This window comes from Danio rerio, chromosome 6 (genome assembly GCF_049306965.1).
Source record: "Danio rerio strain Tuebingen ecotype United States chromosome 6, GRCz12tu, whole genome shotgun sequence".
In the NCBI taxonomy this organism is placed as follows: Eukaryota; Metazoa; Chordata; class Actinopteri; order Cypriniformes; family Danionidae; genus Danio; species Danio rerio.
This window is the reverse complement of record NC_133181.1, coordinates 58,077,501-58,092,278: the sequence shown is the minus strand read 5'-3', so window position 1 is coordinate 58,092,278 and position 14,778 is coordinate 58,077,501. Positions and strand designations below refer to the sequence as shown.

The following is a 14,778-nucleotide window of genomic DNA, read 5'->3' as shown; positions in this document are numbered from 1 at the left end:
TGACCCATGATTGAGTGCATTTTAAAACAAATGGCAAAGACCAGAAATCTTATTTAAGTGTCTTCACAACTAGGTTATTTTACAGTGTAGATATCTATAAATAAATATCTATTATTTAACAGTTTCTGCATTTTGTGACTGCTTTTATTATTTCTGCTTTTAAATTGCATTATGGGATCTTTCTTACAACGTTTAACCTTTTCAAGTTTTTTTAAAAAGTGACTTTTATTTTCATTTTTAATAGTTTAAAGTGATCTATTGTCTGTTTTCTCAATAAAAGAAAACAAAGTCACTTTGTTAAGCTGAAGAATTTAATTTTCAGCATCAAAAGTCAACAGAGCAGAGATCAACATTTTGTGGGAATGAGTGTTTCCCAGAGCTGGGTTGCAGCTGGAAGAGCATCCAATGTGTAAAACATATGCTGGAATAGTTGTCGGTTCAGTCCGCTGTGGCGACCCCTGATAAATAAGGGACTAAGCTGAAGGAAAATAAATGTTCTAATGTACTAGAATAGTGTGTACTCAATTTATGGGTCAATATGAGGCTTTAAACCAGGGGTCACCAATCCTGGTCCTGGAGGGCCGGTGACTCTGCAGTGTTTAGCTCCAACTTTCCTCAACACACCTGCCTGGGTGTTTCAAGTATAGACCCTTTTCTTGGAACGCAAAATTACTCATTATGCTTTGCGTGTATACGCAAGGAGAATGCGAAGAACTTCCGGTCGGCAGCTGATGCGTGTAAACAGTCACATTTGGACAGATTTGAAACGATCTATTTTACCTGCTTTTATCCTCTTTGAACTAACACTGTTGTCCATCAGCACCATCTCCTGGACTGATCATTTAAAGAAATGCGATCTAATAGGATGGAAAACAGCTGCAGTGAGGCGTTTTCCCCTCGTTGTCAGACGGCATCTTCTGCAGTTTAAATGAAGCCTCGTCATCGCTAAAGTCAACATTTTCTCTTTATTTTAATATATAACCAGCCCAAACAAATGTAATTCAACCAAAATGTTTGACACACACAAGTAGCCTGTACTGTGCCACTGACACACTGATTTAATAACGGTGACAAAGTGAAAATATAGGCTAGTGTCATTTCGAAATGACAGAAAAACACAAACGTGGTAAAAACAACACACGAAATACACAAACGGCTCGCGATTAGAATGAACCGCAAATATCAGCCAGCAGAGGATCAATAACAGACTTTTATTTTTGTTTGTGTGTGTGTGTGTGTGTGTGTGTGTGTGTGTGTGTGTGTGTGTGTGTGTGTGTGTGTGTGTGTGTGTGTGTGTGTGTGTGTGTGTGTGTGTGTGTGTGTGTGTGTGTGTGTGTGTGTGTGTGTGTGTTTTAAAGAGCCGCTGAGCTAACAGCTGACAGGCCGGGAACGCAAACAGACACTGTATTTCTGACGGCAGACACGTGAACTAGGAGAACGTTTTTCTCGTATTTCTGACGCGTTTGAACCACATGTGACAGATTATAACGGCTTTAACAAACACATTTCTAAGTTGTGTGTCACAAAAACACTCTGTTATCCATTAAAAACGGTATTGAAACCCATTTTCGGAGCGCAAATTACCAGTTGTACACGCTGTAAACGGAAGTTTTTAGCATTCTACCGGAAGACGCTGGTCGCTATGGCGCTCTCCATGCAGCAGCCATGAAAAAGGTCTATACCCAAGACCTTAATTAATTCCCAAATGGCACACTATGCACTCATGCACTATGTACTTATGCACTTACACACTCAACAGGATAGTACATGTATGTAGTGTTGTCCCAAATGGCACACTAAATGGTTTCCCTGATGACGTTTGACGGTTGCCAAATCAGTGAAATAAACGACCGAATTATCAAATAATACCTGCCGTGAGTATTGCCGCATTCACCATCGGGAGGCGCTATAATCACTCTCGTAGAAGAATTTTGCTTTCACCATCCAAAATAAATAAAGTTATCCAACATGTGCGTCCGATAGCTCCGCCCCTTCCGCTACGTAAGCAAACCTGCGGTCGTTGAGTGCGTGAAGTGTCCATCATTACACACTTCATTTTAGCAGCTGAATGAGTGCATCATCCGGGTAATTAAAGTGCACTTATTATTTTTAGAGTTTTCAGTGTGAACACACTACTTACACTATTTATACTACAAAATGGCATAGAATAGTGCATAAGTATGCGATTTGGGACGCAGCTCTTGATTTAGCTGGTTCAGGTGTGTTTGATTAGGGTTGGAGCTAAAATCTGCAGGACACCGGCCCTCCAGGAACAAGTTTGATGACCCCTGCTTTAAAGAATTGAATTATCACCACTAATTAAACATATTACATTTGAATTATTTTATTACCTATTCAGAAATGTTACATAAGGCAGCGCTGCTTATCAGCATTAAAGCAAATTCGAGCATTATCAATCAGTTTTTCTGCCCTAAGTGTGTATTCAGAGAGTAAAGGTGGTGAATGTGGAGTTGATGTTGACTGTGGTGACAGGAGGTTTTGAGGATCAGTTAAACGTCATGCTGGAAGGTTAGTTTTCTTCTCGCAAATCCCTCATTATTGCTGTAGTGTCTGTGCAGGACACGCGCGCATTAACATCTTCACCGCGCTTAAATGGAGTTGTCGGATTCTCCCACCAGCTTCCCCTCGATCATTTCTCTCAGACCCGTCTGGAAGTGTAAATTCGCCCCCACGATGATGTAGCCCTGTTGAATCACAGACAGAGAACTGCTATCAATGCACAAAAACTAAATGATAAATCACCATACACTCACTGGCCACTTTATTAGGTACACCTTACTAGTACAGAGTTGGACCCGCTTTTGTCTTCAAGAACTTTTGGTCCATTTTGAGATGATAGGGTCACGCAGTTTCTTCAGATTTGTCGGCTGCACATCCATCCTGTGAATCTCCCGTTCCACCACATCCCAAAGGTGCTCTATTGGATTGAGATCTGGTGACTGTGGAGGCCATTTGAGTACAGTGAACTCATTGTCATGTTCAAGAAACCAGTCTGAGATGATTCACGCTTTGACATGGCGTGTTATCCTGCAGGAAGTAGCCATCAGAAGATGGGTACACTGTGGTCATAAAGGGACATGGTCAGCAACAATACTCAGGTTGGCTGTGGTGTTGACACGATGCTCAGTTGGAACTAATGGACCCAAAGTGTGCCAAGAAAACACCATTACACCACCAGCCTGAACCATTGATACAAGGCAGGATATATCCATGCTTTCATGTTGTTGACGCCAGATTCTGATGCAACCATCCGAATGTCTCAGCAGAAATGGAGACTCATCAGGGCAGGCAACGTTTCTCCAATCTTCTATTATCCAGTTTTGGTGAGCCTGTGTGAATTGAAGCCTCAGTTTCCTGTTTTTAGATGACAGGAGTGGCACTCGGTGTGGTTTTCTGCTGCTGTAGCCCATCTGCCTCAAGGTTGGACGTGTTGTGTGTTCAGAGATGCTCTTCTGCAGACCTAGCGAGTGCTTGTTTGAGTTGTTGCCTTTCTATCAGCTGGAACCAGTCTGGCCATTCTCCTCTGACCTCTGGCATCAACTAGGCATTTGTGTCCACAGAACTGCCGCTCGCTGGATATTTTCTCTTTTTCAGACCATTCTCTGTACACCCTAGAGATGGTTGTGCGTGAAAATCTCAGTAGATTAGTAGTTTCTGAAATACTCAGACCAGCCCGTCTGGCTCCAACAACCATGCCACCTTCAAAGTCATCTAAATCAACTGTCTTCCCCATTCTGATGCTCAGTTTGAACTGCAGCAGATCATCCCGACCATGGCTACATGCCTAAATGCATTGAGTTACTGCCATGTGATTGGCTGATTAGAAGTTTTTGTTAACGAGCAGTTGGACGGGTGTTCCTAATAAAGTGGCCACGAAGTGTAATTTCACAGTTCATTGATTACAAATAACTTAAATTGAACCTGTAATACAATTCTTAATGTAGTGCACTCTTCTCTGTGTGCTAAAGTAGCTGTTTTTTTGCATTACAATTGAGAAATGCTGGGATATGTATAACTACACTGTAAAAATATCTGTTAATTAAGAGTTTTCCAATTTTGTGTTTGTTTACGGTTGTGAATTGCGTTATGGGATGTTGATCTCTGCGCTGTTGACTTTTGATGTTGAAAATTCAACTCTACAGTTTGATAAAGTGACTTGTATTGACATTTTAGTAGTTTGGAATAATTTAGAGAGAAATAAGTCTGTAAAATAGCAGAAAATGTACTGTTGGTTTATTACGAAGGTTTTTGTAGCGTAATCTAGAACAGAGGTTCTCAAAGTGGGGGTCGGGACCCCCCGAGGGGTCGCGGGACAATGAAGGGGGGTCGCCTGTTGATTTTTAAAAATCAATTAATTTTTATTAAACCTTAAGGCTTACTGTATTTTATCAATAACCTACTGAAGAGAAAAAAAATAGTCGTTTATAGTTACTATAAACTATATAGTTACTATAGTAGCTTATAGTTACTAGTTCTATTGGATTGCGACTTCTCGGGTAATTACATTATACTAAAGACACAGCAATACTGTCAGATGCAGCAGATTTTGTAACAGTAGGTTAAACTTTCTAGCCCATTTAAAGCACTGACATACATTAAAAAAAAAAAACTAAGAATAGACTTGGGTCTATTGGTGTGTTTGTGTGCGTCATTGCATACAAGGTTTCTGTATTTATAACCACCACCTCAGAGAATATTGGGGGTCACGAGTCACTGGCATTGTCATTTTGGGGGTCGCGGGCTGAAAAGTTTGGGAACCCCTGCTCTAGAACACCAACACAGACAATAGATCACTCTAAACCAGTGGCGCAAAAAGGGGGTATGCAGTATATGCAGTGCATAGGGGCGCCACACATGGGGGGGGGGCGCCATTGTGCCAAAACTATTTTTGAAATTATCCATATTAAAAGTTTCAAATAATGTATATATTTTTTGTTAAAAAAATGTATTTAGCATTTTATACGAGTATAATATTGTATTTTATTAAATTAAAAAATCATTTCACCCCTCCCCCATTTTTATACCACATGTTATTGTGAATTTATTATGTATCATATTGATTCATCAGGCCTTTTGGTAACTTCTTAGCTCAAAACTATTTTAATTTTAGCTACAAACAAAGTTATAACATTTCAATTAAATAGAACATTTCACACTGTTTGTTTCTGTTTTTTTACACTAAACATTTGACAGTCTTTTTTATTTCACTTTTAGCAGTTTTAGTCAATTGTTCTTGCAAAGACAGACCTTCTGCCTCATTCTGAATGTGAGAAGTAATTGCAATGTTCTTTTGCCCTTTAGGACTCCCATGTCTATCATTTTGTTTTGACAAATGTACTACAAAAAGTCCAAAAGCAAGGCTAGTCAAGGTGCTATAATCATTTAGTAAGTGAAAATTAAATTAAGAAGAAATTTGGGGTGGTATGAGATGCATTTCTTTGTGACTTAACATGCTTAATGTAATTATACCTTTTACTATACTTCAAACTATTTCAGTTGTGTTCAGAACTGCGAAACTGTTTTTTTTAAGCATATTGATATCTTTATGAAAAAATATCTTTAATTTATTGATGGAAATATTTTCCACATTTTATCACTTGCCTGTTATAAAATATAGTTGGATTGAAGGGGGGCGCGCAAAAGTTGAAGCCGCATACCCATCAGTACATGTGAAGTTGCGCCCCTGCTCTAAACCAGCGGCTCTCAAACTTTTTTCATCAAGTATTACCTCAGAAAAGAATCGCCTCTCCAAGTACCACCATAGTGAACATTATTGAAATACAGTATAGCGTAGTAGGACTAATTAAGCAGCCACAGCACAGTTCAAAAACCAGGCAGATTAATTCCTATTATTAAGAACATTTATTATTGTAAGCCACTTTAAACATTATAGTTTGAACAATAACACTGTACTGTGCTTATATGTAAAAAAACAAACAAAATGTCAACGTTTTAATTTAAATGTGCTTTTAAAAGTTTAATTAAAATGGTAGACTACTGTTCTTAAAAAGTAAAAAAAAAAAAGACTAAAACTTCTGGACTTAAATGTAAAGTATTAACATATAGTAGCCTATTCATCAAAACCTGGAAATGTTGCTAGAACCTTATCAATATAGCCATCATATTCATATACAAATTATTATACATTTTAAATATATTTTGCATGTAAATATGACATATTCCTCCGTACCACAGTTTGAGAACCACTGCTCTAAACTATTAAAAATTATAATAAAAGTCACTTTTTCTAACTTTAAGGTTTCAAGTTGTAGGAACAAAGATCAAGATCACATAATGCAAGTCAAAAGCAAAAATAAAAACATGAAATAAAAGACATGGAAAACTGCAAATGTATGATATCATTTGTTTATTTTTACAGGTGATATCTGCTTTATTTATATTTATTATTGTTTTAAAATGTTGTTTAAATACACAAATTAGACCTTTAATTATATATGCACTTCTATATTTGCCATGTCTATTAAAAACAACAACAACAACTAAAAAACCTTACATTAAAGATGTCAAGAGTCTGAGCAGCCACTTACATTGTGATACTCCACGACCTCTTCGATGAAGTCTATCCCGTCTGGTAAAGGGATCTGCACCCCTCGCTTGGTGTAATCTTACAAAAAACGCATAAAAATCCTGTTTAGGTGCACCTCATTTAAAGTCGATATGCACATCAAATAGCATGCTGGAATGAAAACTGCAGTAATGATGCTGGAAGTTCAACTTGGCATCACATAAGTAAAACCCATTTTAAATATCCATTTAAATTGAAGAGTCGCTGTTATTTTGATTATGATATTTCATAATATTTCTGTCTTTTAACCGTATATTGAGCATATAAATGCAGTCCTGGTGTGGATATATAAGAGACTTCTTGAAAAAAACATTAAAACCACACACATTTTTAAATGGTATTATGTATCTCATTTACTACAGGTCTGCTTTACATTTTTTACAGTCAAATATAAGGCCTTGATGAAAAAAATAATACTCTTTATAGTGTGTCCAATGCTGAACATAGATATGTATATTTTTTCAAAACACATTGTTATTATTAGGGCATCACGGTGGCCTAGTGGGTAGCACGATCGCCTCACCGCAAGCAGGTCGCTGGTTCGAACCCTGGCTGTGTCAGTTGGCATTTCTGTGTGGAGTTTGCATGTTCTCCCCGTGTTGGCGTGGGTTTCCTCCGGGTGCTCCGGTTTCCCCCACAAGTCCACACACATGTGCTATAGGTGAATTGAAGAAACTAAATTGGCCGTAGTTTATAGGTCACTCTAAAAACGTTGAGTTATTTATTTAATCCAGTAGTTGAGTTAAAAATATTTGGTGCTTTGTTGGGTTATTTTTAACCTTTATTTGGTAATTTATTAATAACTCAACCAGTTTGGTTAAATATTTGGTGCTTTGTTGAGTTATTTTAATCATTATTTGGTAATTTATTAATAACTCAACCAGTTGGGTTAAATATTTGGTGCTTTGTTGAGTTATTTTTAACTTTTATTATGTTATTTATAATAACTCAACCAGTTGGGTTAAATATTTGGTGCTTTGTTGAGTTATTTTAATCATTATTTGGTAATTTATTAATAACTCAACCAGCTGGGTCAAATATTTGGTGCTTTGTTGAGTTATTTTTAACTTTTATTATGTTATTTATAATAACTCAACCAGTTGGGTTAAATATTTGGTGCTTTGTTGAGTTATTTTAATCATTATTTGGTAATTTATTAATAACTCAACCAGTTGGGTTAAATATTTGGTGCTTTGTTGAGTTATTTTTAACTTTTATTATGTTATTTATAATAACTCAACCAGTTGGGTTAAATATTTGGTGCTTTGTTGGGTTATTTTTAACCTTTATTATGTTATTTATTAATAACTCAACCAGTTGGGTTAATATTTGGTGCTTTGTTGGGTTATTTTTAACCTTTATTATGTTATTTATTAATAACTCAACCAGTTGGGTTAAATATTTGGTGCTTTGTTGGGTTATTTTTAACTTTTATTATGTTATTTATAATAACTCAACCAGTTGGGTTAAATATTTGGTGCTTTGTTGAGTTATTTTAATCATTATTTGGTAATTTATTAATAACTCAACCAGTTGGGTTAAATATTTGGTGCTTTGTTGAGTTATTTTTAACTTTTATTATGTTATTTATAATAACTCAACCAGTTGGGTTAAATATTTGGTGCTTTGTTGGGTTATTTTTAACCTTTATTATGTTATTTATTAATAACTCAACCAGTTGGGTTAATATTTGGTGCTTTGTTGGGTTATTTTTAACCTTTATTATGTTATTTATTAATAACTCAACCAGTTGGGTTAAATATTTGGTGCTTTGTTGGGTTATTTTTACCCTTTATTATGTTATTTATTAACTCAACCAGCTGGGTCAAATATTTGGTGCTTTGTTGGGTTATTTTTAACCTTTATTATGTTATTTATTAATAACTCAACCAGTTGGGTTAAATATTTGGTGCTTTGTTGGGTTATTTTTAACTTTTATTATGTTATTTATAATAACTCAACCAGTTGGGTTAAATATTTGGTGCTTTGTTGGGTTATTTTTACCCTTTATTATGTTATTTATTAACTCAACCAGCTGGGTTAAATATTTGGTGCTTTGTTGGGTTATTTTTAACCTTTATTATGTTATTTATTAACTCAACCAGCTGGGTCAAATATTTGGTGCTTTGTTGAGTTATTTTTAACCTTTATTATGTTATTTATTAACTCAACCAGCTGGGTCAAATATTTGGTGCTTTGTTGGGTTATTTTTAACCTTTATTATGTTATTTATTAATTACTCAACCAGTTGGGTTAAATATTTGTTGCTTTGTTGAGTTATTTTTAACCTTTATTATGTTATTTATAATAACTCAACCAGTTGGGTTAAATATTTGGTGCTTTGTTGGGTTATTTTTAACCTTTATTATGTTATTTATAATAACTCAACCAGTTGGGTTAAATATTTAGTGCTTTGTTGGGTTATTTTTAACCTTTATTATGTTATTTATAATAACTCAACCAGTTGGGTTAAATATTTGGTACTTTGTTGGGTTATTTTTAACCTTTATTATGTTATTTATTAACTCAACCAGCTGGGTTAAATATTTGGTGCTTTGTTGGGTTATTTTTAACCTTTATTATGTTATTTATTAATAACTCAACCAGTTGGGTTAAATATTTGGTGCTTTGTTGGGTTATTTTTAACCTTTATTATGTTATTTATTAATAACTCAACCAGTTGGGTTGAATATTTGGTGCTTTGTTGGGTTATTTTTAACCTTTATTATGTTATTTGTTTAATAACTCAACCAGTTGGGTTAAATATTTGGTGCTTTGTTGGGTTATTTTTAACCTTTATTGGGTTATTTGTTTAATAACTCAACCAGTTGGGTTAAAATGTAGAATTTTCAACAGTCAACTGATTTAACTGACACAGAACAGCTGTATTATTACGCGTGCGTAATGTTGTTTTTGCATTATGATTAAAATTATTCAAATGACCTCTCCCTGTCATGTTTATTATAACCGTTTCACCAGCACTCTCAATTACTGATGATACAAGTGCGTGCTTCATAGCCGATCTATATTAGCGGTTCATTTCGCTGTGCATTTAATAAAGAGACTAAGCTGAAAAGAAAATGAATAAATGAATGAATGCAGCATTTATTTAAAAACCGTATAAATGAACTAAATATGCCCGAATGTAAAAGATAAAATATATAAACAACGGGTACTTTTAGTGCCTCTGCTATCAATTTAGTGTGTAATATCGTGATTACTATTAAAATAATTAATAGTAGTGTCAAAATACAGCATAACAGTAACAGCTCTGAACATTTTGGTTATGATTGTCCATTAACAATAATGAATTATTTTCTGAACTGTTGTATTGGCTAAAATAGTTATCACATGTGTAAACATGCATATAATGCCATTTATTTTGAATTGGTCACACTATGTTTACATGGACATCAGTAATTGAATTATTCGCCTTAATCTGATAAGACAATAACATGATGAAGGTGTTTACATGACTTTCATGATCCTGTTTTACATGTTATAGCACAATTCGATTAATGCCATCACGTCACTGCATTTATATTTCCTCCGGAGTTTCATGTAAGGTGTTTCATCTTTAATTAGTCGACTTTAACAGCAGTTTGGCACTTTCACTGTCATTCAGGAACATTTCATGCATGCTCAGGTGACAAACGAGATATTGGATGCGAGTATAAACTGCTGGAAAAGTGTTGTTTTAATAGAGTTTGATTGCCGTGTTTCCATGTCTGTATCACACTTCAGTAAGGCCACTAAAATCAGCATGCTCCACATGTCTTAATCCCATTTCTGTTTAGTTTGATTATGACTTCAGTTGGATTAAATGAATCAACAATCGCTGTTTACATGGTCGACTCCTAATCAGAGTATTGTCTAAGTTGTCATAAAATCAGATTATTGGTGTCCATGTAATCGTACTGACTGAAAGTCACAATATCATGTCAAATTTAAGACAGTAAATCTTTCTCAGACTTTTTGTGTCCTTACATTTTAAAAATCTAGTACTTTTAAAGACTTTATAGAGACCCACAGGAAGCCTGTGCTGACATGTCCTATCACTTACTGTTAATGAGAGGCACCACAGATATCTGCAGCATGGTCTTCAGGGGACCCTGCAGTGGAATAAGCTGATGGACAAATATTGATTACAGTCACATTGTTGCAGCACATTCATTCGTGATGTATACAGTATATACAGTTGAAGTCAGAATTATTAGCCCCCCTGAATTTTTAGATCGCTTGTTTATTTTTTCCCCAATTTATGTTTAACAGAAAGAAGATTTCTTCAACACATTTCTAAACATAATAGTTTTAATAACTCATTTCTAATAACTGATTTATTTTCTCTTTGTCATGATGACAGTAAATTATATTTGACTAGATATTTTTCAAGACACTTCTATACAGCTTGGCATTTAAAGGCTTAAATAGGTTAATTAGGTTAACTAGGCAGGTTAGGGTAATTAGGCAAGTTATTGTATAACAATGGTTCTCATGAAAAAATATAGCTTAAAGAAGCTAATAATTTCTTCCTTATAACGGTGTTTAAAAAAATTTAAAACTAATTTTATTCTAGCCAAAATAAAACCAACAAGACTTTTTTACAGAAGAAAAAAATATTATCAGACATTCTGTGAAAATGTCCTTGCTCTGTTAAACATCAATTGCGAAATATTTAAAAAAAGAATAAAACAAATCTGAAGGGGGCTAATAATTCTGACTTCAACTGTAAGTGTTTATTGCAACTTCAGTTTTCTTTTTGCAAGGCAAAACACTGCAGGTAAATAGGATAAAATAAAAACTAACCTTTATCAATATTGATCAATTACAATAACTGCAAACATTCTTGTATTACAGTTTATAAATGTCGTGTTTGCACTGGTTAAACAAATATAATTCAGAAAATGCAGTAAAGTTACATTTACATTTTTAAAATAAAATGTATATAATCAGGCTAAGGATTTCAACTTGATCCAATTTGATAAAAGGACTGCAGTTTTTCACCTTTAACTAACATGAATTCATTTATTAGCAAAATGACACTTACAGCTAAAGACTCCAGAGCAGACTGATTGGAGAAAATCTTAAACCTGAAAACAAATTCTCAGTTAAAAATCACATATTAAGTCGAGTCTACAAACTAAAATAAATGTTCAATACTCACCTTCTCAGATCTAAGTGGATGGCGAGGCGTTTGCCCTTCATTGACACTTTCGCGTTGAATTTACCCTCCTAAAAAACAGAATCAGTAGTGCATTTATATCATCCTCCATGATAAATCACATCAGTGAATTGTGTATTATTGTTTTGTATATTATTCTATATAATGTGTATCTGCATTTTCAGGAGATAATAACTTATTGCAGTATTCTAGATATATATATATACATATCACTGGCCACTTTATTAGGTACACCTGTCCAACTGCTAGTTAACACAAATTTATAATCAGCCAATCACTTGGCAGCAACTCATTGCATTTAGGCATGTGGACATGGTCGAGATGATCTGCTGCAGTTCAAACCGAGCATCAGAATGGGGAAGAAAGGTAATTTAAGTGACTTTGAACGTGGCATGGTTGTTGGTGCCAGATGGGCTGATCTGAGTATTTCGGAAACTGCTGATCTACTGGGATTTTCACGCACAACCATCTCTAGGGTTTACAGAGAATGGTCTGATAAAGAGGAAATATGCAGTGAGCGGCAGTTCTGTGGGCGCAAATGTCTTGTTGATGCCAGAGGTCAGAGGAGAATGGCCAGACTGGTTCTAGCTAATAGAAAGACAACAGTAACTCAAATAAGCACTCGTTACAACAGAGGTCTGCAGAAGAGCATCTCTGAACACACAACACATCCAACCTTGGGGCAGATGAGCTACAGTAGCAGAAGACCACACCGGGTGCCACTCCTGTCAGCTAAGAACAGGAAACTGAGGCTACAATTCACACAGGCTCATTAAAACTGGACAATAGAAGATTGGAGATACGTTGTCTGCTCTGATGAGTCTCCATTTCTGCTGTGACATTCGGATGGTCGGGTCAGAATTTGGCCTCAACAACATGAAAGCATGGATATATCCTGCCTTCTATCAACAGTTCAGGGTGGTGGTGTAATGGTGTGAGGGATATTTTGGCACACTTTGGGCCCATTAGGACCAACTGAGCATTGTGTCAACGCCACAGCCTACCTAAGTATTGTTGCTGACCATGTCCATCCCTTTATGACCACAGTGTACTCATCTTCTGATGGCTACTTCCAGCAAGATAACACACCATGTCATAAAGCGTGAATCATCTCAGACTGGTTTCTAGAACATGACAGTGAGTTCACTGTACTCAAATGGCCTCCACAGTCACCAGATATCAATCTAATAGAGCGCTTTTAGGATGTGGAGGAATGGGAGATTCACATCATGAATGTGCAGCCGACAAATCTACAGCACCTCCGTGATGCTATCATGTCAATATGGAGCAATATCTCTGAAGATATTTCCAGTACCTTGTTGAATCTATGCCACAAAGGATTAAGGCAGTTCTGAAGGCAAAAGGGGGTCCAACTAGGTACTAGTCAGGTGTACCTAATAAAGTGGCCGGTGAGTGTAAATACCCTATATATCTAAGTAGTTGAGGGAACATTGCAGACAGGCTGATTGTAAATGTGAATTAACTCTCTGCCAGCAGGACGATGGCATTTTTGGCTATGGTTATATTTGTTATTGTGGTGGTCCACCATGTTGTTCTCACCATGGTCATGCTGCTGAGCTGGACGGCTGGTTTTCCGGCTGGAAGGACCAACACTTTGACGTTACAGTTGACGGCCACACTTGCACCAGAGGTCTTGATGGTTGATCGAGGAGGAGCGGTGACCTCAAACTCTAGAGACAGGGGCTGGTCCATCAGTGCTGGGTTCTAGGAGGACACAACTATATATTTTAGGGTACGTTCACACCTAAACAAGTTAAATCAGACTCATTGATCAGGTTAAAGCAGGGTATTTGGTTGCCTGTATAAAATAAACCGCTTGTTGATGAATTAACACCATTAGGACTATTTTAAAGGCCAGTTTAGACAAAATAGTGTCTTCAATCCTTATCCTTCAGCTTAGTCTCTTATTTATCAGGGGTAACTTATAGTATCAGCTGCAACTTAGTACTGGGAAACACCCATACACTCATTCACACACACTCATACACTACGGCCGATTTAGTTTATTCAATTCACCTGTAGCATATATACCTATACCAAATATATTGCACCTATACCTTCCAGCATGTTTTACACAGCGGATGGCCTTCAAGCTGCAACCCATCACTGGGAAACATCCATACACACTCATTCACACTCATACACTACGGACAATTTAGCTCATTCAGTTCACCTATAGCGCATGTGTTTGGACTGTGGGGAAAACCCACGCCAACACGGGGAGAACATGCAAACTCCACACAGAAATGCCAACGGACCCAGCCGAGACTCGAACCAGAGACCTTTTTGATGTGAGGCGACAGTGCTAACCACTAAGCCACCGTGCCTTTGACAACAGCTTCAGATTAAGTGGAGTGTGCTTTATACATCATGCTTTTGCTCACCAGCATCATGATTGTCCCGAGGTAGGTTGTTCTGAGGAGGACCTCCAAGTCTTTTGGCATCTGAAAATGAACAATAGTGTCTTATTGTCTAATTCTATTAGTATGTCATTAAGGATTAATTATGAGGAGCCTTACACGTTCGTTTGCAATCTGCAGTTGGAAAAGTCCACCTTTGAAGTAAGAGTAGAGGCCACTGTCGAAGAAGTACTCGGAGAGAGCCAGATAAATCATACGATCATACTCTCTCACTACTGGATTCACTGCGTAGTTCACTAGAGTGTCGTTCTCATTCTTAAGATCATAAAACATGCCCTGTAGAGGTGAGGGAGAGAAATACACGATAATGAAACTATTATTCATTAAAATTGACTTGTACATGCCAAAAAATATTATATTATATTATACTATATTATATTGTATTATACTAAATAATACTATACATTATATTATATTATTGTATTATATAATATTATACTATATTATATTATATTGTATTATATTATACTATATTATATTTTTATTATATTATATTATAAATGCACACACGCATGCATATATTTGAGAAAGTGTTTATTTATATTTAG

General features: G+C 36.0%; 1 protein-coding gene across 7 annotated transcripts in view; it reads right to left on the bottom strand.

The window, feature by feature from the left end:
- Positions 1-301: 301 nt before the first annotated feature.
- The window catches only part of pltp (phospholipid transfer protein), a 36,716-nt gene continuing 22,239 nt past the window's right edge, over positions 302-14,778 (bottom strand). For 3 of the 7 annotated variants that reach the window (XR_012407316.1, XR_012407315.1, XR_012407314.1), the window contains exons 9-17: positions 14,330-14,506; positions 14,195-14,254; positions 13,350-13,514; positions 11,772-11,839; positions 11,655-11,697; positions 10,671-10,734; positions 6,570-6,646; positions 2,314-2,705; positions 302-567 (exon numbers count right to left, since the gene is read on the bottom strand). Coding sequence is in view for 3 of the 7 variants with exons in the window: in XM_005168776.6 (XP_005168833.1) it covers positions 2,610-2,705; positions 6,570-6,646; positions 10,671-10,734; positions 11,655-11,697; positions 11,772-11,839; positions 13,350-13,514; positions 14,195-14,254; positions 14,330-14,506 (750 nt within the window). In the remaining 4 variants the exon portion in view is untranslated. 7 annotated transcript variants of the gene reach the window in all.